Below are 26,206 nucleotides of genomic sequence, written 5' to 3'. Positions count from 1 at the left end.
TTTCTTTCTTTCTTTCTTTCTTTCTTTCTTTCTTTCTTTCTTTCTTTTTCTTTCTTTCCATGAGGGGGCTCTTTGAAATGAGACAGTAGGATACAAAACAGAGCTGCTTTTGCTGTTATGCTACTAGTCCTGACGTCCTGCACTGAGAAAGCTTTGCAGGACTTTGAATAGAAGCAGTATATTTTTCACCTGACTGTAATATTATTAGGATAAAATCTTGTTGCATAGCCTGTGGTTGGATGCTCTTTCACCTTAGAACTTAATAGTTCTTTGGTGCTTTCCACTTGTTTATTGCACAAAAGCGCATGCCATTTCATTTGCAAATATAAAGTAGATAGTTTGTAATAGTAAAAAGGTAATAAAGTTATAATGTTCTGTTTATAAAGTAGATACCATTTTTCCACTGGTAGAAAAACTGAAAAACACAATGTTTAAATCAGGAAGGACTAATGAGAGCAATAGGAGAAAGCTGCTGCATTAGCAATGAAGCTGCTCTTCCCTCTCTAGATTTTCTTTCCTATCCATTATCACGTATATAACAGTAATTGCATTTATAACCAATGTTTCATTTGGTGATCCCAGTGTTTTATAGATATTAATTAGTTAAGACTAATAACGTGAGGAGACAGGTTAATGCTACTATTTCTGTTTTGCAGGTAAAAAATGGGGTTCACAGAAGTCAAGTGATTTTCCACAAGGTTATGAAACATATCAGAGTCAGAATCAGGGCTAAAATTTGGGACTGAACACTGCTTCCTTAATAGTGCTCAGAGACAAACCAGCCTCAGATCTCTGTCACAAATTTGAGAAAACATTTTTTCCTGCCACAATATCTTGATTAATCGACTCCTGCTTGGCAGTACATGTGGCAGCAGTGTCTCAGACTCCCTGTATCCTGTTTTGTGAACCTCTTAAAGGTCTTCATTTTGCACAGCCGTCATATCCTGTCACAGTTATTTCATGATTAAGTAGAAAGTGCATTTTGCACCTAAAGTGTGCCAAATAAAATGGGGAAATGTGAAATACAGCTGGATGAAAAAGAAAAGGTTGTACCTTGTAAACAGTACTGGAAAGAATCTTCCAGATGTGACAGATCCTGTCTTTAGATTGTCTTTAGATATTGCAGTTAGCTGTGCATCCACACAATGAAAAATTAATAGAACATAGCTTGAAAATTTTGGAAAACAAACAAGAAATAGAAGTATTTGGAAACACAAAAAGCGTTAAATACCACAAAAGTAAACTTAAACAATTCGGTTCTCGTAATTTAAAATATTCTGAAAATAGAAAGCAAATTCAGAAGACACTGGATCTAAAGAAGCAGCTGGAATTTGCAGTTGGAGTTTAAAGGAACAACCTTCCCCAATTATTTCTGCATATATTTCTTTTGGTAAGTTATGCATTTTGCTGAAATTTATCTCAGTTTATATGCAGAACAAGAGGAAGAGGCAAATAAGAATGATATAATCCAAGTTTCCAAATAATCTAAAAATCTAATCTCAAAAATGGAAGACAATGTGCAGTCCTTTCAATTTTTAAGGCATGTGTCTCTGAAATAGGCACTAAATTCAGATATCCATTCTGCCTAATTTCAGAAACTCTTAGAAACAATATTTTGCATGCTACTGTCTATCTTCTAGACCAGCAACAGCAAATAAATAATAGAGAGTTTTGAGAATCGTACTCTGAATTTCCCCATTGCAACTGAAAAGTCATTTAATGCATATTTTTCTGTATTTTTTTTTACATTTACAGAAAAAAAAATAGAATGACTTCTGTCAGTGTTTTTTCCACTTTTGATAGGAGGTGAAAAACAAACAAAAAAAAACAGGTGAATGATAGGGGCAAAGAACACCTTAGTTTACTGACTAATTCGTGAATAATGAGATTTTATTTTTTTTTTCCTAGTAACATCTTCTTTATGAAGTTATTTACTCTTTGATACTTGTCTTTCTAAGTAGTATAGATAAAAAAATTAAAAACAACATTTCCCTTTTGGATAGAAATAATAGGCTGGCATACTTATTTTTTTGCACTGTAGCACATTTAGATAAATTCTTTTCATACAGTCTGAGAGGAGTATTGTGGTCACTATATATGATTTGTATCATGAAGACTAGAGTTTAAAATTGATCTAATATAATCCCATCTCAACTGCATGTACTTTCATTAACTGGTATTTTTAAGTACTCTTTAGAAAGCCAATTTGCACCGTCTGAAATTTTAATACTATTTTAAAGTCTGTTTGAAAAAATAAAGTCTCAGTGGCAACTGAATGGCTAAACTAAGAATTAAAAAGAATTAACAAAGGATCACCTGGCAGACCATAAATGCTCACTTTTGGATGCTGAATGCAGGCAGAAATCTGTGGGCAGAAATCTCAATGTACATATGGGTGTCACTCCTCTTGGAGCCCAGAACAGCGTGAACCAAAATGCCTCACTTCTCTTGTCTAGACAGAGTTTTACCTGGCTTTATTCAAGGATCTTTTCCTCAGGCCTCTTGATACTTATAGCAATGATACTCTTGAGCCTGCAGCCATACAGAATCTGTAATAAAAAGAATGTGACACTAGGTATGGCCCTGGGAATTTCCTGCACTGTAAACCAATACAGGCAGATAGGTGTAACCCTTTGAGAAAACACTTGTGGAGGCTTCTGCAAATGAATCCTACAGGCTTTGTGGCACTGCACTTAAAACATCTTACCACTGGGAATACCACTGGAACTGGTATTTTCACCCAGACTGGAAGCCACCATTTAAAGTGTCATTTTACATCCTTTTTTCTTAGTAGCACCTCGAGCTGCTTATATGTCATTGAATTTAATAGTCTGTTTTCATGCTGCTGCAGATTTGCCCAACACTCCATTAAATAAGTATTAGAAAACTGTTGCCAGGTTTTGGCAGATGGGGTGAGGAAGCCGGATTCTTCATGGCTTGAAAGATGTTAGGTTGCTTTTTGACTGTAAGGCAAATTTGCTGGGTGTTTGTTCTGACATTATCCACAGCGAAATGTGGATAAATGGTTAATAATAGTAATATCAGTGAGACAACAAGTGCAGGTCACACAGCTCGGTTGTCACCTTTACATGTTTGTAGACGAGGGAGGAAATAGTGTATTGGATTATATTCTGTACATATTTTTAAATTGTTAAAAGTTATTAAGAAGGAATACTTCACTGTGATCATGCTGATTTTGTAGCAGAGGGGAAGAAAAACAGAGTACTTAAATGCCAATGTTAGAGCAAGAACAACACACTGAGTTAACTCTAATTAAAATCAGAGTGTAACACAGAGACATCTATCATTACAACGTGTCTCTTTCACGTTTCCCTTCTCACTGCTTCTGGATAGTTTTAGAAGGCAAAGTATAAGAAGATAATTTATGAATGTGCCCAAGTCTTGCTTTTTTTCACTAAAAGTTTTGCAAAGCTTCATACGGTGCTGGATCACCCACATGGGACTGCCATTTACATCTTTACATTGTTTTACAGATATGACAACCTATTTTTTCATTAATTAGCTTGTAAGCTTTTTGTGGCAGGGACCAACTCATTGCTACATCTCTATACAGTGCTTAGCCCAATGGGATCATTGCTTATTATTCATATCAGAGACAGCTTAATTCTTCTCAGCAGTGTAGGCAAAATTGAATTTTGTTTTTCCCAGGAGAGCTGACAGGGCCAGGCAGGTTTTCAAGGGGATATGGTGTAGGGGACATGGAAGGCTTTCAATGTTGGGAGTGTCGATATACTTGAAATGATGGTGAGATGTTCAGGAATGCAGCAGAATAAGAATGGATTATTACAAAGACTCAAAAGCTACATGAAGGTCATCATAGTATAGTTAATGTCCCATTTGTTTGGGCATCTTTGGCTTTGCAAAAATCAACTCAGCAAGCAGCAAATACACAGCCTAAAATGATCAAGTAAGTATTTATTGTCCATCACACGCACAAAATAGCTAGGATTTAATAAGTTTATAAACTCACTGCCTGGGACGGTCTTTGGTGCGTACAAGGGTCTTTTCTGGTCAGCAACATATCTGATGGAGTCAGTAAGGGAAGGGTTGCCCTCTGTGTCTTGTTGGAGCTCCTTCCTTGTGTTGCTGAGATGCCATCTTCCACCTGCCCTGACATGGGCATGGATGCACCCGGTACCAACAACTGAGCAGCACTGGACTCTCAGCTCACCCAGGACCAGAATACTCCTAACTCAGACCATACTGGGGCTGGGATGGTTTCTGGCAGAAGTTACATTATGGATGTTACCCGAGCTCAGCTGTCCCCAGCATGGCACACATCGCAGCATCAAGTGTAGAAACAAGGGCTGTATTATGTGGTCAGTGAATCACGGAGTGAAACAAAGGCAGAGAAGATGGAAACTTTCCAATGTGAGAGAGTGACTTGTTTTGCGTAGGAGGGCCCAACAAGCATGGCATCTTGTCCTAGTTTCTTAAGACCCAGTCATGCTCCCCAAAAATACAATGTCAAGCAGGAACTGTCAGAGGAATGCCAAAATAGAAACAGTATGGATTATAAATATAATTCTAGTGTAGCTTCCAAAACCAGAACTACTCCAACTTTTTTTGTTGCTAAGAAATATCAAAGTATGAAAAATGATAAGGTGACTGCTGCAAACTGTGTTATACGTAGTCTTTCAGGTAGGTCACTTGATTGGGAAGGAAAATAGCATTGTCCTTCAGGATTCAACCTAGCTAAAATTATACATCTTACATCTGAATAGGATTTTATTGCTAAAAAATGTGCTAGTTATTTTCTTCAGTTGGGGGAAAAAAATTACTAAAGGCTTGGTTGAAAAGCTATATTCTTCTCCATGGATACTGATATTTCAAAACAATATCAAATGTTTTTAACACTTTTTCATTCCTGCATGGTTATTTGATTATTTTCAAGAAGAAAATGAAAGTGTCTTAGAAATTTCTGGAAATATGAAAGGCAGAGTGTGACCAAATGGTTTGAACTTTGAAAGTGTGTTACCCTTTGCAGCTGATAACACTAACATTAACTTAGAGGCACCAGTCCGCTTGCAGACTAACAGAAAATAAGAATAAATATTTGCTTTCAGTTGTTGCCCTTTTCATAATATTCTGCATGGTATAACAAAATAGTCATTATTTATAGACATGAAACAGAAGTCTTGATAATATTTTTCTTGCAATATTACCAGTATCTCTGTTGGTCAGCCATTAAAATATGGAAATGATGAGGCCTGTCCATTGAATAATTATCATTATATCCTACAGTAGAATGGGAATTTGGATTTTTTTTGGTGTTGCTTGTTCAGTGAGAAATGTCCAATTTTTATCTTAGAATTCTTTAAGAATGAAAAAGATGATTATGATTCAGAGTTGGTTAAATGTGACTGAGGCTTCTGTCAGAATGTTTTAAAACATTTTCTGTTTCTGATGCTGTCTAAAATTGGATCTATGCTCAAACTTGACATAATGCCTTAATTAAAGGATAGGTTACAACAAAATATTTATGACAAGTTCTTCTGTCAGAAATGTAACTCATCTGAAAACAAATCCTGATAGAATGGAAAGAAAGGAATAAAGTTGTATTCAGTAACATGTTTTTGATTTCAGAAAAGGAAATTACCATAGCCTGTAGTTTTCCATGCATGCTTCTGGAGTCTTTAACTAGGAAATGTTTGATCTAGAAATCCTTTTTTTCTCAATATCTTAAAATTTGTGGAATTGATGTCTGGTTTTATCTTGAAATACATCAAGACAAAGAGTAGCTCTTTCAGTAATGCATGTAAAGGGCTTTATGGATTTATTAAATCAAGACACATTAGAAAGTTCAAAAAATGTTTGTAAATCTGATTTAAATAACATGTTCCAGCTTAGGGTAACTAAATTTAATACTCAATACTAGTAGTAATGTACATCTGAGAGAAAAACATGACATGCTAAGTAAAATATTGTTTCTCTGAATGGTGTTATAGAGTTTTCTTCCTGTGTTAGCTACCCAACAGCCTCTTATCTCCCCATGTGTAGAAATTTTACAAGTTTTGTGTACCCAAACCAGTGACCTCTCCTTCTACTAATACAGAGATGCTCTTCACATACTGGTATGCTAGCTGTCCTCATTATTTTAGCTGTCATTCCTTACTTGTTTGCTTCTATGAAAGTATCAACGAGTCCCAGGCAATCTACTTGAGCAGAATGATGCCAATGAGACCTAAAACATGGCAGAATGTTGTAGTAGAACAACATAATTTCCAAGATGTAATAGCTAGCATGCTAATAGTTACTTAAGAGAGAAAATGTTTTCTCTCTGATAAAAATAAAAATAAAAAATAGACCTTTTCAAAAAATCCCCACTCTCATCTTTTGCAAATTTGAATCTACAGTAAGTTGAAAATGTTTCGTGCTTCATAAGGGAACTTATGAAGAAGAAGCATTAATTTCTACCAAATATATGGGCTACATATATTAGATACAATATAATAAATATAAAATACACTTTGTAAATGCAAGACTTTTGTCTGGCTGGAGCATATTAATAGGCTATAAGGGAAAAATGGTGTACTTGAGATTTCAGGGAAATTGGATTTGTTTTTATTCAAAATTTATATGTTTTCCTTGGAAGACTGTTCATGTTGCATTTTGTACATGTTTCTCCTGTAGAGTGGTAGGGGCTCTTCTTTTGTTTTTGGAAATGCCTTATAAATTCACCCTTGTTGCAGTTTTTATTTTGTAGTTTTTAATTGATCATATGTATGAAAAAAAATGTGCACTTTTCTTTTTCTGTCTCCTCTCACTTTTTGTAAAATATAGGCAGACATTGATCTGTTTCTATTTTTAGATATTTATATTTTTAAGAAAACACAGTTACCAGTACAAAGTCTACACTACAAGTTGTAAGATAATAGTATTAGAATCATGTTATATAATGACACTATATAATGATACCATAATGATACACATATCTGGATCTTACTATTGGTATAAGAAAAATAAATGAAAGCTCTGAAAGTGAGTATTTAATTAAATACTGTTCAAACTTCTTTGGTGAGAAGGTGATTGTCGTGATAGTGGAATTTAAACCCTTATCTCTGCTTTATGACTTTGGACATTGCTTTCTAGTTGGGAGCAAATGGGAAATTTCAGAGTAAACAGCTACAAGCAGGCAAATATTGTAGACAAACTCACTTGCTGCTGCAGTACTGTGTAAAATCTTCTGAGATATGATTAAAGTTGAAGCCTAAATGGAGATAAAACAAATAGGACTAAGCTAAATCTAAAAGGTAAAGCTGAAGAGGTTTATTTATTTTTAGGCAATGAGATTACTGTTTAAATTGCATTTCATCTCATTATGTGACTGTTATATCTGTTACCTCTCTTTCTGACATTAAGTTACTCTATACCACAGATTCCATTAATGACTTTTTTGTAGGAGACATTTAGGACATTTCATAGGAGAGGTTATATTTATTTTTCTACTGCACAAAAAGATTTAATTTAATTTCTTTTTGAACAGACCTGTGAGTTAATTTATCTGATTAAGGATTAATTATGATAATATGGTACCAATGATTAGCTATCTTCAATGTAAAATTTGAAAATGTATTTCATGTATTACAGACCTCTAGACTAAATAGCTTGATAGCTTTTGATTTGGTATTGACCTGATATTTTGAAAGTATATTTTTGATGAAGATGGTGGCTTTATTTATATATTTATTTATTTTAGGGACACCATTAAATGGTCATACCTCTGCAAGAAAATGTTGTGTTATAGAGCGCATTTCGCTCACAGATTAAAGCTGTGTTTTTTTTTTTTTGTTTATTTGTTTTTTTTTTTAATCTAAGAGAGCTAATCTTTTATACACAGTTCATAAAAGTTAAACTGACCTTTTTGTTTTTTGTTGTGGCAGTGAACTGTGCAGCTTAAACACTTATTAAACCCTTTGTAAGTGATATGACAGAATTCTGCCGCAACAGTTCGAAGCATGAAAGTAAATTAATGTTTGTACCAGCTGAATCCATTCCTGGTTTCCCAATGAATATTTCAGTACAGCAGACAGCTTACTTTTCATATAAATAAAAATACATATCAAGGATAGGACTTCCAAAATATTCTGACAAATGCAGTGGTTGTAACAGAATGTCATGCAAAGGCACTAAGCCGAATTTTGACACTATGGCCCAGATTTATTTATTTATTTATTTATTTATTTATTCAGAAAGTCACAGCTTCTATTTTTTTTTCTGTAGTTTATTTCTTTCCCTTTGTATTTACTCCTACATAATCATTCCATAATCAAATAATTATCCATTAGTACAGCTGAGGGAAAAAAGAGAATGCTGAGACAACAGCAAATTATTTTATAACATCAGCAAAATCCGTATTAAGTGTCTAGTTACTTTAACACATTCTGTTTAAAAGAAACAGAATGTAGCTCTACTTGACTTAAGGGAAATTAAAGGAAAAAAAGTTGAGGAGGAAATATGTATGTTAATATGACCCTATTTAAAATGCATCCACTTTCACCTTTTGTAAGTTCTAAATCACAGTAAGTTGCAAATACTACCCACTTCACAGTAGGAGCTCAGGAGGGAGAAACATTGGTTTCTACCTAACACATATCTAATGTGATCAAGAAAAAATCCTAGTGAATGTAAGCCTCTTGTCATGATATATTAAGGGACAAAAGGGAATATGCATATGCTCCAATTATGATTTTTAGAAAGTAGGGTTGTTTTGGTTTTCTTTGAATTTAATATTAATGGCAATGATGATGATATCTGATAATGATTTCTTTGGAGGTAGTCCATCTAGATTTTTCAGGATTGACCATACCGTCTGAGGAGGAATAGGCTTTCATTTAACTGTGTATATGTAGCCTTATGTACTGAGCTGAGCAGAAATGACATCTAATTGAAAAGAACCGCTATGTGGCTGAGAGTAATGGAGATTAATTATTGTACTGTTATTGCTAGAGAATTGTTTGTGATAAATTTTGCAGTTATTTTGTATACAATGGGAATATGAGAGACTGGATTATAATTGTCATGGGGTTGAAGGATGTCCCAGTTTATGGTCTCTCACTATTGCATTTTTCCTCCCTAAATTGTTTTTTTCCAGATCAGATGTTTCTTCCTGTACTTAGTTTTAGTAAATGGTTTAAATACTTGACATCAAATTCTGTCAATGTGTAAGTAGGTTTAATGCTGTTTTCAGTAAAAATTTTCCCTATGCATATCAGGGCTGCAATTGGCTGGCCAAACAGGATTTGTTCAAGACAGGCTTTCAACCTGGAACAATAATGCAGCTTTAGCATCTTTCCTAAGAAAATCCCAGTTAATATCCTTAAATTATTCTCTTATGTCAGTTTTGATTATGTTACAAGTACTATACAGTTTGAAGCACTGGCATAATAATAATATGCTACATTCATAAAGTATTAGAATTTTTCTGTAATTAGTTCAATTTGTAATTTAAAAATATTAAGAGAGAAAAGAGAGAAAAACATTTTTATTTTTTTTGGTGGGGGGGAGGGAGGAATTGCATGTAAAGGATGACTGCAGCAATATTAGTAAAAGGCAGGAAGCTATATCATTGCTAATCAATCTAGATAGCTCTGTCTCTTACATATGTCAATACAAAGTTAAGTGCTAAAATAATTGTAGTGTAGGCTTTCTCATAATTACTGTTGTTCATTTGGTATGTTGTGCAAAAATAGAGAAAAGAGGAATTTGCTTTGCAGTCAGCAGTCAAAAATCTCTAAGGAGAAGGAAAGAAGATAGCAGAAGGCTGATAGTCATCCATCATTCCTGACAATTTCACAGCCTAGAATAACTTGTCAGAGACCCAGAACAAAATGTTGTTGAGAATTGAATGCTGCTAAGCTGAGTGAATTGACTTTCTGATGTCAAAGAAGGACCTGTTTGAAGTGGCTGATGATTTTCCTTTTCTGATTTCAGAAACACTGATGTTTAAACTGCTTTGTGGTATGCTCTAGGTATTTGTAAGGACTTTATTAGCTAATATGATTCTGGTCAAGTAGTATGTGAGTTTGATCACAACAGTAGAAGGTTTGAACTTTGCATCTTCTTACTCTAGACAGTCAAGAAGCAGGCATAAGGGATCAGAATTGTTCCTAATGTGTCTCGAAACAAGACATTTTTTAAGGACGTGGCTCATGCCACTTCCATCTCTCTTTGGGGTTGTACTAGCTAATCTTGCACTATCCTTAGAAAACTCCTTGGTAGCAGTTTGCTACTGGTCAAACTCCGTCTCTCTGCAGAATGTGGGAATGAAACAATGAATTATCAATGAATGCACATCCCTTCCCCCCTGCTTCTTTTTCTTTTTCTTTCTTTTTTTTTTTTTTTTTTTTTAGTTAAAACACTCTTGCGTTATATTTAGAATAGGTACAAAATCTTTGCATTAGAACATCAGAATGAGGTAAGTTGTGACACAGTTTCTATTTAAATATGTAAAGGAGATATTTTTCCAGCTATTTATTTAGGAAAAAAAAATGTGATGGAAATATTCCTAAATTATGATAATTAGACTTTTATTTACCAATAAATATTGCCAGTTTTAACTAGTATTGAAAGAATAAGCTTCTAAATCACTTACAGCCATTAAAATGTATGAAGAACGAAGACTGCATAGCTTAAGTGGAAAAAACTCTTATTTTGTAAAAAACGCTTTATATTTTAAAAGTATAAAAGAAACATAGTGTAAATAGGATGTGTGGGCTAAGCATGCCATCACTGATCAAAAATGTAAAAGGTTTAGCAGGTTTATTTGTAAACCTAACAGCACAGATTTAGTCAGAATGGGGCCCTGCACTGTGCATCCAGGCATTTAAATGTTAGGAACAAGGAATTTCATTAGTATGAAAAACACTCTGCTGTCACTCCCCAATCTCTTTGAATTGTTTCCCAATATATTCTTACATTTCTGTTGTGTATGCCTTTTTTAAAAAAAAATATTATCATTATTACTATTATGATGATTAGGTGTATTACTAGTACAGTGCTTTATTATCAATTTAACTTCACTATAACTTGCCATAAGGAACAGACATTTTCAAAATGCTTTGATTCCTAGTAATGGTGTTATAGCTACTATATTTATGATCACGTAGTTACAGCCAATATAAAAAAGTTACAGTATGAAACCTACTAATCTACTACCTTTTGCCCTTCTTTCTAGTATCTTTAAAAATATAATATATGATGCCTAATAGACTGAGGCATAGTTCTAGTATTTTGTGGCTTCTCTTACAAGATTAAAGCAGCACTGAGAGACATAAAGAAGAAATGTGGTGAGCCAGTTTTATTGTATTGGTGCTAGAATTAAAACATCAAAATGTTATGTACCACAGTGTTGTCCCATTTCTTCTCCCTTCCCTTCCCCTCATCACAAGAAAGAAAAAAGCCTGAACTTTCATAAGAGTTAAGGACTTTCTCCCATTTGAAGTTTAGGACAATTTTATTCTGCATTTGTCTTACCTAATCAATACAGTACGACCAAGAAGAGGTTTCTAGGGATAAAATAGCTGTCATTGTCATATTCTAATCAGAAGCTACTACAAATGATATCAAATATTTTGTCTGTCTTTCTTAGTTAAGCTGTTGTTTTCCAATAATTCAGATATGAGAGTTTCACTGAAGACGGTTTTCTATATACTGTTTACTGACAGCTGTAACCGGTTAGTTATGTGCATTACTGTGGTGTAGGAATATGAAGGAATCTTTTTCTCAGGGACTAAATGTTTCAACAAATGGACTTACTTGAACTATTATATGAATTTTGAAAAAGAATATTTGAAATTTTAATAATTCATTTTTTAATTTATTTTTTAGTTTCAGGCTGTAAATCAAAAGTTTGTTTGCAGACTGCAGATTCAACAAATGCTTTTCAAGTTAACTGAAGTTGTCATCTGTCCGACAAAGATATTTTGTTTGAGATATTCATCATTTTGTGACGTTTGTGTTTTGTTTACACTGCTCCAGTATTTCACTTCTGGGACTAAAAGTTGCTTTTGAGGTTTAGGCACACTGCAGGATGCCAAAAAAGCATCAGATTCTTCTGTATTTGAAAGCTTTTGGGCCATCAAGAGATCAAAAGCTGCCAGAATCAAACCTGAGATCTGCCATTTTAAATAAGACACTGACAATTCTTATTGTGATAGGTTGTCCCCTGGGTGAAAGAAATGTTTTTTTTTTTTTTTTTTTTTTTTTTTAAGAAAAATCTGTATATGCAATGATATATTTCTTTGAGAACCTTGGAAGTCCGTCTTGACATATTCTGGTGCTAAAATAGCCATTTTAGCTTACTTACACATCTATCAAGATAAAAATAAATCTTAAAATCCAGTTGTAGTCAGCAATATGAAATTCTTTGGACAAGAGCTGCCCTGCTTTTGAACTATAATTTACTCTGCTAATTTTGTATTTATATATGGAAGTTTATGAAATGCATTTTTTTTTAATTTATTTTTTTTATAAACACAGAACTTAAAAAAATTATCACACCATTTTAAGACTGCTTCTCAGGATTACATTCAATGAAGATATAAATGATGATCATTTTTAAAAAATCTAATAGTTAATACAAGTCTTAACAAAAGGGAATAACTACAGTAATTTAACATATTTACCATTGATTATATTTGTAATATATGTGATCAAAACCCTGAAACAATTTACAGAAGTCTTCCTATATGAATATTTATATATGAATGTCTTTGAATTCTTATGCTTGTTTGCAGTTGGTGAGGACATAATGCAAAACTACTATAGTTACCACCTTAAAACTTAGTAATAAGATCATACAAGCAAATGTCTATACCAGTGTTATTTCAAAATGATCTCTAAGAATTGTTCAATAAAGATGTTCCTTATATGTAAAATTCTGCTTTATTTGCACAGTTTTTTTTTTTTCATATTTTAATTTTTTTTAGAATTGTCAGTATTCTAGTTTTTTTTTTTTTTTTCTGCCAGTTACTAAGGAAAAAACATCTATAAACATGAGCTGTAATACACAATGTGAAAAAAGTAATTGTTCTCTCTGAAAGAGGATACCTGACTGCCATATATTTTTAGAAGGTGGGCAGTGTTTAGTAGGGAAGAAACCTTGTGGTCACATTTTTATCAGTGTTTCATAAAAGTTGCCATGATACAGACAAAAAACCATACACTTACTATTAAACTGCCTTTATACATAAAGACAGCCCAAGCTACTTGTTATGAATGGATTATTTATTCACAGATACTACTCTGAGCTTGTTGTGTGTACAGATTCTGCAAGTTGTGCTGAATTGTCACCTGAAGAAAGAAGGTCTGTGTTTCAGGACCAAAGACTGGTGACAAAGCTGGTACTCAGTGCTATCACAGAGAGTGAATGACTCAGCTTTCCCAGGCTGGGGATCACAGCAGCTGGGGTGAACACGGACTGTTAAGATTGCTTTGATTTATGCCAAGGAAATCCCTAATGATCTGGAACTAGGGCAGAACTAAACTGTGTATTTTATCCTCTTGAGACACACCGTGTGCTCCTCTTGCAGCTGACGCCCCAAATCTGAATCACCACTTTATTTCTTACAGTCACATTTACATCTTGAATCTTCATTCCTGGAGTATATAAAATTCCAGTTGACATCAATGTCAAGTGAGGAAGGAACAGAGAAAAGTATTCTCCCAGTATTTGTGTTTTGTTGACAGAGCACTTGCCAAATCTTGTAGAAAACTCTTCATTATTTTTGAAGCTCATATTACTATTTTCTATTTGTTGAAGTCTTCTACTCATACCACTGCATACACTTACTTTTATTCATATTTTTCTGTCTCCTTTGTGATAAGTGGATTCCTCCTTCTCCCTATGCTTGGCCACCAAAGTAGTTTTGCAGATTTTTTTGACTTTCTGATACATAGTTATAGGCTGGCTCTTGGTGCACCATTAGTGATGTGGTTACTATAGATAAAAGTAAAATCAAAGGCAGACTCATCATATACATTGGAGTTAAAAAAAAAAAAAAAAAAAAAAAAGTCTATGTAACCTGGATTAGCATTTGAGGATAGTATAGTTAGATTTTCAGTCAATTCTGGAACAGTAAAAGTGGTCATCTGTAGTTCCCAAAGGAATTGAGAAATGTCTCAGATCTCTAGTCAAAAATATTTTTGCTAATGTGATGTTGATAGTCTGTATCTTCTGCTATTATGATTTTTAACCTCTAAGAAATATTAAAGGAAATGTATTTAAATATTGTTTCCAAAAAACCTCCACTAAGTCTTTTCCAACAGTCCAAGATTGAAAAACATAAAGTGTGACAGGTCTTTTGTATTACTATGGTAATACTCAGTACTCAGTAATACTCAGTATTAGTACTGAGATATGATATTAAGATACTATGTTATGAAGAAATATTATCAATTTTCTAACATTTCCTCAGAAGGAATTTCAGCAACTTTCCATATTACATCAAATGGGCATATTAACAAGTGTAGATTTTACATGTTAACATGCACAGAGCATTTGCGGTAGCCTCATAACTATAATCTGCTGCAACTGCTGTTTTGCAGAAGAATAAGAATAGAGATGATATTTTCTCTACCAAGAGGACACTTTGAAACAGATTTTTACAATAGCTTTTGGAAGTGAGCGGAGGTAAAATCAAATCTGTAAGATATTGAAAGGGGCTTTGGTCAAATATGATGTGATTTCTTCCTAGAAGATGTTCAGCACTGTACCATGTTTATCTCCTTTTGGAGACTCATTTTTGGTGGAAATTTACCAGAATTTGTGCTGAGACATGCTCAGTATCTAAGCAATGTTTTTGATAACTTAATATAATGGTTTGAGCAAAGTACTTCAAAGCCAATAAATACGAGCGATCCACTCTCAAATTCCTTTTATTCATACAACATTTTAGATAGATTTACATAAACTACCCCAAAAATATTACATTTAAAGTTGATCTTTAACAGTAATAAAAATGCCCCTGCATCCCAAAACTGCAGAAATGTCACTTCCAATCTACAGTGATTAGTTGCAAAGTATAAATTGTGCCTATGGGATTTTGGTAAATTCAGCATATTTTCCCCATATTGTTAGACTGTCTTAAATCCGAATCAGAAATGCACCCTTATTCAGGAAGGAAGTATGAGTGTTTACTTAACTTGAAGTTAAGGAATGCTTAAAAATGCAGCTAATTATATATGTTTGAGAGCTTTTCTGAATATGAATGTACTTTAATCCATGTTCAAAGCTCAGTCAGGACAAAATGTAATTGTTATCTGTGGCATTAAAAAAAAAGTGACTGGACTGCAGCTATACTGCATGCCCCAGGAATAATAGTTATCTTTGTTTTGTTGTATGTTTGTTTGCAGTTGTTGTATGTTTGTTTGTTTGCTTGTTTTTCCCTTGAAGACGGGGTTAGTGCCAGAGAGGAAAGACATTTTTGTTATGCAACTGCAGCACAGGGTACATGACTTCGGACTCTGAACTCTCATGTCCAAATCCTCCGAGTTTTGTTTAGCTGTTCTCATGTTCGTGATGTTGCCAAAACAAATTTTTTAACAGACTGCAAATCACCTTTGCAAATGGACAGAGATCATCATTTGAATCCAACAGTTGGCATTTCAGCATCAGAATGGGATTTTCAAAGCCAGGAGGACATTTTAAATAACCCCTTACTGTTATGGTTAGTTAAGCGAGCTGTGAGGTCTTATTCTAAATGTCAGATAGACAGCTACATGAAAATAGTAGGAATTAGATCAGATTTCCTTCTACTTAGCCCTGTACAAAACTTTGAATAGTCTGTTACTACAAAAGCTGGACACTTAGGGTAGTTTAAGTAGTGAAAATTGAAAATACAAGAAATCACGTACTGAAGTACTGTAGAAATCAAGCAATTTTTCAACTCAATACCACAAGCTACTAGTTGTTGATGTTAAAATTGCAACATATACTAACATATCGATTACTTTTTCTTATAGAAATAGGTTTATGTGTAAATGTTTCAACATTGCAAAAGGATTCAGCCATAAAGAGAACAACAGCAAAAAAGTATTTTAACTTTGCCATAAGAATAGCAAGGATTATTAATTTTATGAAAGAAAACAAGACGTTAAATGTCATAACAATATCCCTTACTTTTATGAAATTGATTACATGATGGTTTGTATTTTCCACAAAACGCTTTTTTTTTTTCTTTTTTTTTTTTTTCTTTTTTGTTCTTTCGGTGGCACTGCAGCTTCTCCAGTAAAGATCCCATTCCAAGAAAACCAAAGAATATGAGGAAACCTTTAGTCCATTATTATTCACAACCATGCATGGCAGAACATAGAAGGTTCAAAGGTTTCATTGTAATAGCAATCAAAACACTTGAATTAAAAAGAAGAGAAAACCAAGGACCTCTGTGAATAATGTGGACACAAAGCCCATCTGTGCTTAGTTTCTGGAGAAGTAAATAGAGAGGTTTTATACATTTGCAAGGCTAGGATCCCAGTAACCTAACCAAGACCATTGTCGGTAACAAGTAGCTGTAGACATCAAAATGTCTTTGTTTTTGTAACCTTCAGAGAACACTGAAGCAAATATATGTTGCTGGTTTTGAGCTCTCCCATATATTCTGACTTTCAGCTTTCTATGTTTTGTTATGTCCTTCTTTTCCCCCACAGGTTTTTCCCACAAGCTCCAAACAAACAATAGGTTTTAACTGTGAAAAATGCCAGCTGCAAAAATCTTCTCATCTTTCAGCCTGGGTATCAGACAGATTTCTACCTTTGTGTTTGCATGCTGTTTAAATTGTGATTATTACCTTCTGTGTTTTCAGGGGTTGAGCAAAACCATGATCCATACAAATATCACTACCTCTCTGTCATTGTTAGTGCCACTCTCGCCTACTATCTTAAAGTATTTCCGTGGGAGTGTCAGTTGTCAGCACTCCACCTGCATGCTTTGAGTAGTTATGGCTGCTTGGTTATCCATCACAAATAGCTAATTTGATGTGTATCTCTTGTCCATAAGAGAGGCTTTAATTCTGGATCATAGGCTGACTGTTGCACTTCATGAATGGCCTAGAAATATTGAAAAGAACAGGTGGTCAGAACACTCCCATGAGCTTTCCACTTCATTCTCTGGTCTACAGTAGCACACCTTATACCTGGTCTCATAGGCTTTTATTTATTTATTTATTTATTTTTAAAACAGCAGTTCCCTATAACCACAACACAGTAGCTATTCCTGCTCCTGTTCCCTTTTTCCAGACTGGTCTCATATTTTTGAAGCATCTTGTGAAAATATTTTTAAATATTTTTCTGAAAATATTTTATTGATAGCATTATCTTTATATATATATATATTATTTTTATTTTTTTTTGGTATCACTAAAAATATTTAATTATTATTTTAAAATCCTACCAAACTTTGCAGAATTTCTTCTCACTGGATAAAAAATTTCTACTAGGAAAAGGAAAACTTAAGTCTTTTCAGCTGCTTCCTCTTGAGGGATGTAAGATATCAGCAAATTTTGCAAACATGTTCCAGAACAGCCAGCTGTTACTATCCACCTGCAGCCATAATATTGATTGAAAAGAGTATGGATCCTAAACATGGATAGCTTCTGTAATTATGTAGAAGGAGTTTAATACATGACTATACTTCAAATGTCATCTGGCAATGGTTGCTACATGGCATGGAATACATTAGAAAATAAGACAGCAGGTTTAGAAAGTCTCAGTGAAAGACCACCCACTGTTTCCTTATTTTCTATTTCAACTCATTCCTGAAAATACCCATGTATACTGAGAAAGTCAATGACAAGACCAACAGGGCTCAGGTGTCCAGTCAAATATCAGATAAAATGTTGGTTACATATTCCTGCAGCACTACAATTTGCTAGAAATGTAACTAAAAGTGGTTCTTTGTCTAAAGATTGTGCATATATGAAAAGAGAAGAAACTGAAAACAGAAGTATTTTTTTCTTCTCTCAGCTGATTAAATAAAGATAACATTTTTATTTTTATTTTTATTTTTATTTTTTTCACATATTTTGGCCTTTTTCTATAAAAAAAAATAAAAAGAGTAGAAAAAGTTTGGAAAGAAGCTTTCAACTTCAAATCTGTTTTCAGTACCTGTGTAGCCTGGTTATATGCCCTGTCAAAGCCCTTACTATTTTCTTTTTGATGAATCAACACGCTGCAATACATGTCTTGTGACAGAATTGCAGTTCTTTCAGAGATTTTGGCCCAAGGGAGCAAACAACCCAAGCTGGTCTAATCACACCACTGCTGGATTTCTAAATAGATATTTTTGAGTTTTCAGCTGAAAGCTTCTGATTATTGATGTTTAGATGAAAGTAAAAATATTACTAGAAAGATGACTTCTGTTGGTGGGGAAGGGTGCTGAATAAAAAAATTGCCATTTTCCTAAGATATGTTGAATGGTGACTCACTTTGTCACTTTGAATGACTCTTGCCTCTTGCCCAATATTTAGGTTTGACATACCATGCAGAGAAGCCAGATTAGTGATATATAACACTAAATAAACACATGGAATAACACTAAACAGAGAAGAGTAATTTCTCCTGAGATCCCGTTGAAAGCTTTCTGATAGAACATGACCATCTGCACAGTATCCTCTTCCCCAGACCTAGGTGAGGTAAGACTAATATGAACAATGACATTATGCATGTGAATTACTTCCATATACAGGTGTTACATTAGTGTGTGTGGGCTTAAGTGTTAAAAGGAATATCTGAAATACACAGACAAATACAATGATAAACAAATTTTATACTTGGCAGAACCATATATCAAGGGTTTTACTGCAGTAAAATCCTCTGAGTCTTATTTTCATGTTGCTCTTTGTAACATAGCATTTCTTTAAGTAACTAAATGAGAACCTCTACCAAGGGAAAAAATCCTATAATTCACAATCTGTAAGTCATTTTATGCATCACTTTCATAAGACTTTGTTATTTTACAAGGACTTGACAATTTCCAGTTAACAAGACACAGGTGCAACTGATTAGTGAGTCTGGTGTAGCTCTAGATGGTCCCCAACATCCTCCCGCAGTAGGTGAGTATTTATTTTCTCCTTCTGAGCACTAGCAGGTTTTGAAGACTCCTTAACTGAAAAAAAAAAAAAAAAGCTGAATGCTATCAATGTTAAAAGCTTTTCCATTTGAAATGATATATATTTCTGTAAAGGTAAGAAGAAAGTATGGGTTATTTTAAAATGTTAGAGGTAATGAACGATTTAAATTTAAAAAGGCTATGAAGGTGACCTTTGTAAATCTTCATTTGTGTTTTTCAGCTTCTATAGCAAGTGTAGGTAAAGCTTCTTTTTTTTTTTTTTTTTGTGTTTTGTTTTGTTTTGTTTTGTTTTCCCTTCTCTGGAGTCCCTCTAGTATAATTCATTATTATAGAACCTTATATAAGGTGCTTTGTCATGAAAGATCCCCAAGACCTCCTGATGCAAATACAGCAGTGCTGCCTTTTTTTTTTTTTTTTTTTTTTTTTTTTTTTGAAAGTCAGTAATCAGTAATCTGATGTTAGTTTCTCACATTCAGAAATAGTGAGTCAAAATCTCACAACTCGTGGGGCTAGCTTGAGAAGTTGATTTGCTTGACTTGTGGTTTTATTATTATTATTTTAACAGAATATAATTCTGAAGTAGATATGCCCTTATGAGGGAGGAAAGCTTGCAGTTATGAAAGAAAGTGGAAGAAGATTGAAGAAAAAAAAAGAAAAAAGTAAAGGATATCCTAGCTCACAAAACACTGCAGGTTTCAGGAATTCCCCAAACACGATAGTATGTTTAAAAAAAAAAAAATGGCAGGAGAGGAAATCAATTGGTGAAAGTGAAGTAAAGCCCCATGGTTATGTGGGATCTCCGGATCTTTAATGCTTATTCACAGTGCAAGAGGTCAGACTTGGTCTCAGCTGAAAGGTCTTAGCATTGCTACTTCATGTCCAGCTCACTTTGGTTGGTTAAATGATGAAATTGTTCCTGCCTGACTTTGAATTCTTAGTCGTTATGTGCTTTATCAGCTTATAGGGAAAGTTGCGTTACACTTGTAGCATGCGGCATTGTCCTGTGCATTGATGTTATGTTATTAACATCAAATATATATAGTCCTTAAAGTGAGTTACTTAAATACGAAGAATGTTTAATGCTTCCTATTATCAACCCTGTTTCCAATTAGTTATAATTTCTCATATTTGTAACACTTTGACATGAAATTTCCTGTGCCAGGTGTCTCCCTCAGGCTGAATTTTGTGGTGTTCTTTGGTTTGTTTGTTTTCTTATAATGTCAACCACAGCAACTCTGTTATTCCTGATCAGTTTGCTAGAGAAAATCATACAAAAATCAACTTGGCAGTATTTTTAAAAGGACCAAGGGTGACCTTCTCCTGGGGGAAGGCACTTAGCCTTTGGTGAAGAGATGACTGGTCTGTTGGAGATCCACTTCAGTAGGTAGGTTCAGATAGAAAACCTTCCAGAATGAGTGATTTAGAATGAACTTTTAAGTTTCACTTTTAATTTAATGTTTACATGGACCTGTTGTAATACAATGTCCAATATGACCATCCATGCCTAATGTTTTCAGCTCTGATCCTGAACCACCCTGAGGTGTGCTATTCCCCCCTCCAAAAAAATCAGCTACTTCTTGCAACTGTAGTCAGGAAATTTTGCAATCTTCTGGTAATGAGAAAATGTGTGATATTCTTTAGCCATCTTTTCTGTTTGTGTTCAAGGTTTGTCTTTATTTCTGTCATGCTAAAATAAAAAGCACAGAGCATCCTTCACATCTGATTATTTTTAATTCCTGAAATAAATTTTCAAAGGTCTACTGGGAAAAGAAAATTTCATCAGTTAATGTTAAGGCAAGGGCAATACCAAGTCTTCTCTTTTCTGTCTTAGTGATTTTAGCAGAAAGATACCTCCAAGATATTTAGTGCAGGTCTTATAGAAAGAGGACATCTTCCTTCTTTCAGTAGGCATAATGTATCTGTGCAGTCTCATGTTCTTCAACAGCTGTATCAGACCTGACAGTCATGCACACAGCCCGAGACTGCAGCAGATACGTTCATGCTGCTATACCTTCAGTACAACCTGATGCATGCCCCCGAATAGTTAGGTTGTTCTTGGCAGTATCCTGGGAGATTTTTCTGCATTGTGCTTGTTCCACCTACCCAGGAGTTGCAAACGTTTGTCAGAATGATGCTGTAGATTGAAAATACAGCATAGCTGAAGCAAAACCACATAATTATTGTTTTTGGTACAGCGTAAGTTAGTATATTGCTTCTTTTAGTGGTATTCTTGTGCTCTAAAGTGAGTACAATGAAGTATTTTTATTGTAAATTTCTTTGTCATTTTTCTCTGGATTGGTACTCTGGAGACCAGAGCAATTTCTGAGGAATTTATAAGCACATTTCATCTAGTTTTATTTTCTTAACTTCACGCTTCTTTAAAAAATAAATAAATAAATAAATATTTTTAGCACCTAAATTATATTGTTCATTAAATGTCACATATTTTAAGTCTCTATAATTCATGAAAAAGTACAGGGTGAATATTTTTTTAGGAAAGAGTATATCAATGTACGTAGTGCATGTGTGGCATTGTTGCTCTTAACAATTTATAACTGGCATGTTAAGAATGTCTGTATAGACAAAAATTAGACTAAAATGTAGATTTGCTCAGCAAATGTTTGCTTGCTGTATTACAAAATTTTATTATAGCATTCGGGTCAAAGATGTTTGCATACCTTATTGAGCAAGCTGCATATTTTTTCTGGCTGAGGTGTGTATACTGTAGTCATTACATTTTTGCACACTTCACTGACTGAGCTGCATGGACTACTTTAGCTATCACCAGGAATACTTGACTGAGTTCAGCTGCTTATTTGAACACTTCAGTTTGTGTGCTTTATTACTTCAGTGGTGTGTGTTGATAAAGTTCTGTTCTGTGCTGTTAAATTTTTGGTTCTGCCAATCTAACTATATACCATGCTGAGAGAAACGCACGCGTTGCTAACTGCTTACTCTGCGGTGAACATGAGTGGTTGAAATGTTATAATCTTCAGTGCTTTGTTAAATGAGCTGCATATTTTTGTTTTTATATATGTTGCTTACCCAGTTGTGTACATTTGCTGAACTCATTATACAAAATAAGCTTGATTGGAATAAGAACATTCTCTACCAGCTGTCTGCTCTGAGTCAGTATGTAACAAAATTAGCAACTTTCTCTTTCCAACAGTGGCATGATTGCATCCAAAGTTTAAGGCAATTGGTTTGGAGATCTTGTTTGTTTCATTCACTCTGTGCAAACATCAAGATTAACAAACCAATGTGTTGCAACTTAATTTGTTTTCACAAATATGAACAGAGTTAAATAACAGGAAAAATTCAGCATTCTAATACAGAAAAATGATTCCATGTGTATTATGAAATTTATGCATTTATATATAGATATAAATATAATTATCCAACTTAAAGCCATACATTGTAAACATAAGATGGAAAATAACCAGAGACCTCTCAAGATGTATATTTCATCAAATAATCAACATCTTAAATACACGCAATAACAAATATAGAGTTCTGTGAGTCAAGTGCATGCATACATCAAGAGTTATAAAAATAAACCAATCTCATAACCCTTAGAAAAACTCAAAATACTGCTAAGTACATGAAAACTCATATGCACAGATATGTAGCTTGCTCATTAAAGTTGATTCAAAATTGAATCAACAGCTTTAAGAGAGTGTTTTTCTCAGCTTCCTAATTTTGAGTCACTTCCAGTGAAACCTAAAGATTATTAGATTTTTTTGACTAATTTGCAGAGTTTGCATATGTAGCAGCTCTTTCTTCCATTTACAAAACCTTCATTTCTTCTTAATTTTTCTCAAGTACAGAAATTCTTAATTAAAGCTATATATTTTGCTGGATTCTTATCTGTCCCACATAAAAATGTAACTGTACCTGGCACCTGTTAGTGTTCCTCTACTGATTGCTTTCACTTATGTTTTAACATGCTGTTGTCTGAACACGTTGGCTGGAAAGTCCCAGATTTGTTTTTGTGAAACTTTAAATATGAAAGCTTAATACAATTTTGTTACTTCAGTCAAAATTTCTTGATTCCAAGAAGTGGCCATTTAATTCTCAGTCTTCCCATGAACTGTTATTTAACAGTATAAATATTATAATAGTTCATTTTAAAAATAAGCGTGTGAAAATGCAGGGGCAAATATAATTTTTAGCAGTCTTTACTGATACCAGTGGAAAATAGATCTAGTGAGAGAGAAACAAGTGGCATGTATTAGTATATCCTAGAACATTGTATCAAACACACCTCAATGATTCTATGATCTATGAAAATGAATTCACTGTTCATGTTTTAGTTTTTCTGTGTACATTAATGTTGGATATCAGAAGTATATGAGAAACCAGGTAAAATAGATCTAATATCTCTAAAGTTAATAGATGAAATGAACTGGGTCCCACCTGGACTTTCTTAACAGAAACAGCAAAAGTAATTCTGCATAAAACGATTTACAGCAGACAGATGGTAAGGAAGGTTTTGTCTGTTTCTTCTCTCAGCATGAATCTACTTTTGGTGTAAGTCCATTACCAGTAAGGATCTAGATTGTTCTCTTCCTTTGAACAGTTAAATACCAGCTACAGACTCCGTTAACTAAAGTTATCAGTGTTTGCTAAGATCAGAATTGTGCATTTTTCTTACCTATGATATTCAAACATATGATGGCGATGTGCAATTTCTGGTGTATAAATATACTGTACAGTTCCTGCAGAAGAGAATTTTTCCTTTTGTCAAGGGTCATGAAGAGAAATATTATTTTCTTTGGTGAAAGAAAATCAGATGTTATTTTTCCTGCTGCTTTGTGAGGTCTAAGCAGGTAGAAAGAGGTAACTAAGAAGCTTTAAGAGATGAAGCAGTTGGAAGCTTTTCATGAGGACCATTTCCCCATCCCTCAGATTTCCACCAACCTTTCTTATGTTAACTGCAGCAAACTGGACTTAATTTCTGTTTTCAAATCTGAGTAACCTATCTATTTGTTTGGCTAGGTTGCTTATTGGAAAGCCAGCATACTAAATTCAAAATATATATATTCCATGTACATTACTGCTGTAAAACAGCATGGACTGGGAAAATACTGGGAACAGACATGGTATCTGTTATGAGATCTACTGAGATTAAAAGTACCTTGAAGCATAAGATACATGTCTATTCCATATATTTTCTATATGTTTTTTATGCAGCTGACATATGCAGTATGCGTAAGTATACATAAGTATTTCATGACTTATACCTGATTTCTTTTTTAGAGGGTAATCTTCAATGTTGTCAACTTCAGCAAAACAAAAAGCCTTTACAGAGATGGGATGGCTCCAATGGTGAAATCCACAAGCAGACCGAAATGGTAAGTTATTCTTAAAGTTATTCTTTTCAGGCTTGCTTATTAGGAGAAAAGCATGTTTTACTTGGGACTCTTCTGAAGCAAAGACCTTCTGCCTCAGGTGCAGCTTTTGGTAAGAATAGGAATGTACTTTGATGCACCAGTGGCATCATAGGACAGGTCTCTGTGGAGTGTATGGACTGGGTGAACTCTGGAGGTTCCTTTCAGCCTTGGTGTGATGATGTGTTGTTGCACCTTGTTTCAAGTAGCATGACGGAAACAGGACATTGGAGCGAACTGAACTGTTGGGGCTTGAGCTAAACTGCTGTTCAGTGACATCCTCACCATCCCTTAGCACAGTCGCTGGCCCAGTTTTGGCTTGTTTCAGCTCGCTTTCTCCAAGGTAAGGCCTTTAAGCACTCTGGGAGATGGACTATCGGCTATTTGGATTTGGTCACCCTATTTTGGGGAGGTCAGAGTTAAAAAGAAGAATGCGAGCTTTGCCATCTGAGTTGACCTCATGTGAATGAGCAGTCTCTGGTCTGTTTTATATTTTAAGATACCTGAAGGCCAAAGAGCTTGGTCATAAGTTACACAGTATATACAACACAGAAATTCATGCACATATGAAACCTATATAGATGGTACATTTTCTCAAAATGTGATGAAATGTCTACTGTGAGTAATAATATGTAAATCTAATGAGTCCTAATGCATGCAGGACACCAAGAATTATATAATTTGACTTTAGCTAGGTTTGTTTGAATATGGATAGTAAGGTTAGGCCGTAAGTGTACAGAAATGTGTTCTTGTAAGCCTTTGCAGCTGCTACTCTTTATTGGTTAATTAATGATACATTTAATCAATCTCCACATAATCTGAGTTTTATAAACTTATCTTTTTAAAATACTTGAACTATCACAAAAGTTCTATCCACACAGTCTTAATTTTGGTGGTCATAAAATCACTTTTATTGTATCGCTTCCTATTTGTCTGGACAACAGATATGGCTGCCTGTCTTTTCAACTAAATGGTAAGGTCATTTGGAGAGAAAAGCTGTCTCAGAATACAGTTAGTAGATGGAGTCAATTCTAGCTCAATAGGAGCATGTAATAACATTGAAAAATAATTTAAAAAAATCCATTGTGTTTAGCGTTTTTGTAGCAAAAGTCATGTTAATTGTGTTTTCTGTTTAACTTCAGAAAAATCTTTTGGGGGCATTTCAGGGCAATGTTTATCAGGTGTACTTTAATCATCTTTCAGACCTCTTCCTTCTCTCACTGGGATCTGTTATTTGCAGCTAAGTATATTGTGTGTTAAGTTTATCTATAAATCAGATATTGCTTTCATACAAATTTTATGCCTTACTTTGGTTTCAAATTCAAGTGTAAATCTTACAAAACAATATATATATATATATATATATCTTTTTTTTCCTAGAACATATAGGCTTGTTCACTATTAAAACTAATTTCCCTTCCACTTCCCAGGAAGCCTATTTATTTTTGTGCTTTATATTTTTAGGGGTTGTATTTTGCTTCTGTTAAAGTGAGGAATGAATAGCATTGCCTGGAGCCAGGCACAGTGTAGGCAGCAGGTGCCGAGAAGCTTCCTGTAAATGGCTACAACCTTACTTTAGTTTTTGTTCTGTTTCAGAAATCCTAGATCTAATTTTTCTTTAAAAAATTATTCTATTAAAATATATATTTTTATTTTTCTATTAGTCCATGTGTGAAAGCATTGTTCTGTACTTTGAAGGTGTGCATTAATTCATGCCATTACCAGGAGC

At 34.1% G+C, this 26,206-nt stretch overlaps 1 protein-coding gene across 8 annotated transcripts in view; it reads left to right on the top strand.

Annotated features, from left to right (window-relative positions):
• BEND5 (BEN domain containing 5) overlaps positions 1 to 26,206 on the top strand; it is a 921,457-nt gene that overhangs the window by 200,215 nt on the left and 695,036 nt on the right. For 7 of the 8 annotated variants that reach the window (XM_035333426.1, XM_035333424.1, XM_035333425.1 and 4 more), the window contains exon 4: positions 24,347 to 24,441. In XM_035333426.1, coding sequence (XP_035189317.1) covers positions 24,347 to 24,441 — 95 coding nt within the window. Of the gene's footprint in view, positions 1 to 19,291; positions 19,322 to 24,346; positions 24,442 to 26,206 lie in introns of those variants that run through there. The other variant, XM_035333427.1, reaches the window with a different exon arrangement.

This window comes from Oxyura jamaicensis, chromosome 8, assembly GCF_011077185.1.
Source record: "Oxyura jamaicensis isolate SHBP4307 breed ruddy duck chromosome 8, BPBGC_Ojam_1.0, whole genome shotgun sequence".
NCBI classification, from domain to species: domain Eukaryota; kingdom Metazoa; phylum Chordata; class Aves; order Anseriformes; family Anatidae; genus Oxyura; species Oxyura jamaicensis.
Note: the sequence above shows the minus strand (reverse complement) of the source record. Positions and strands in the feature narration are given on the sequence as shown.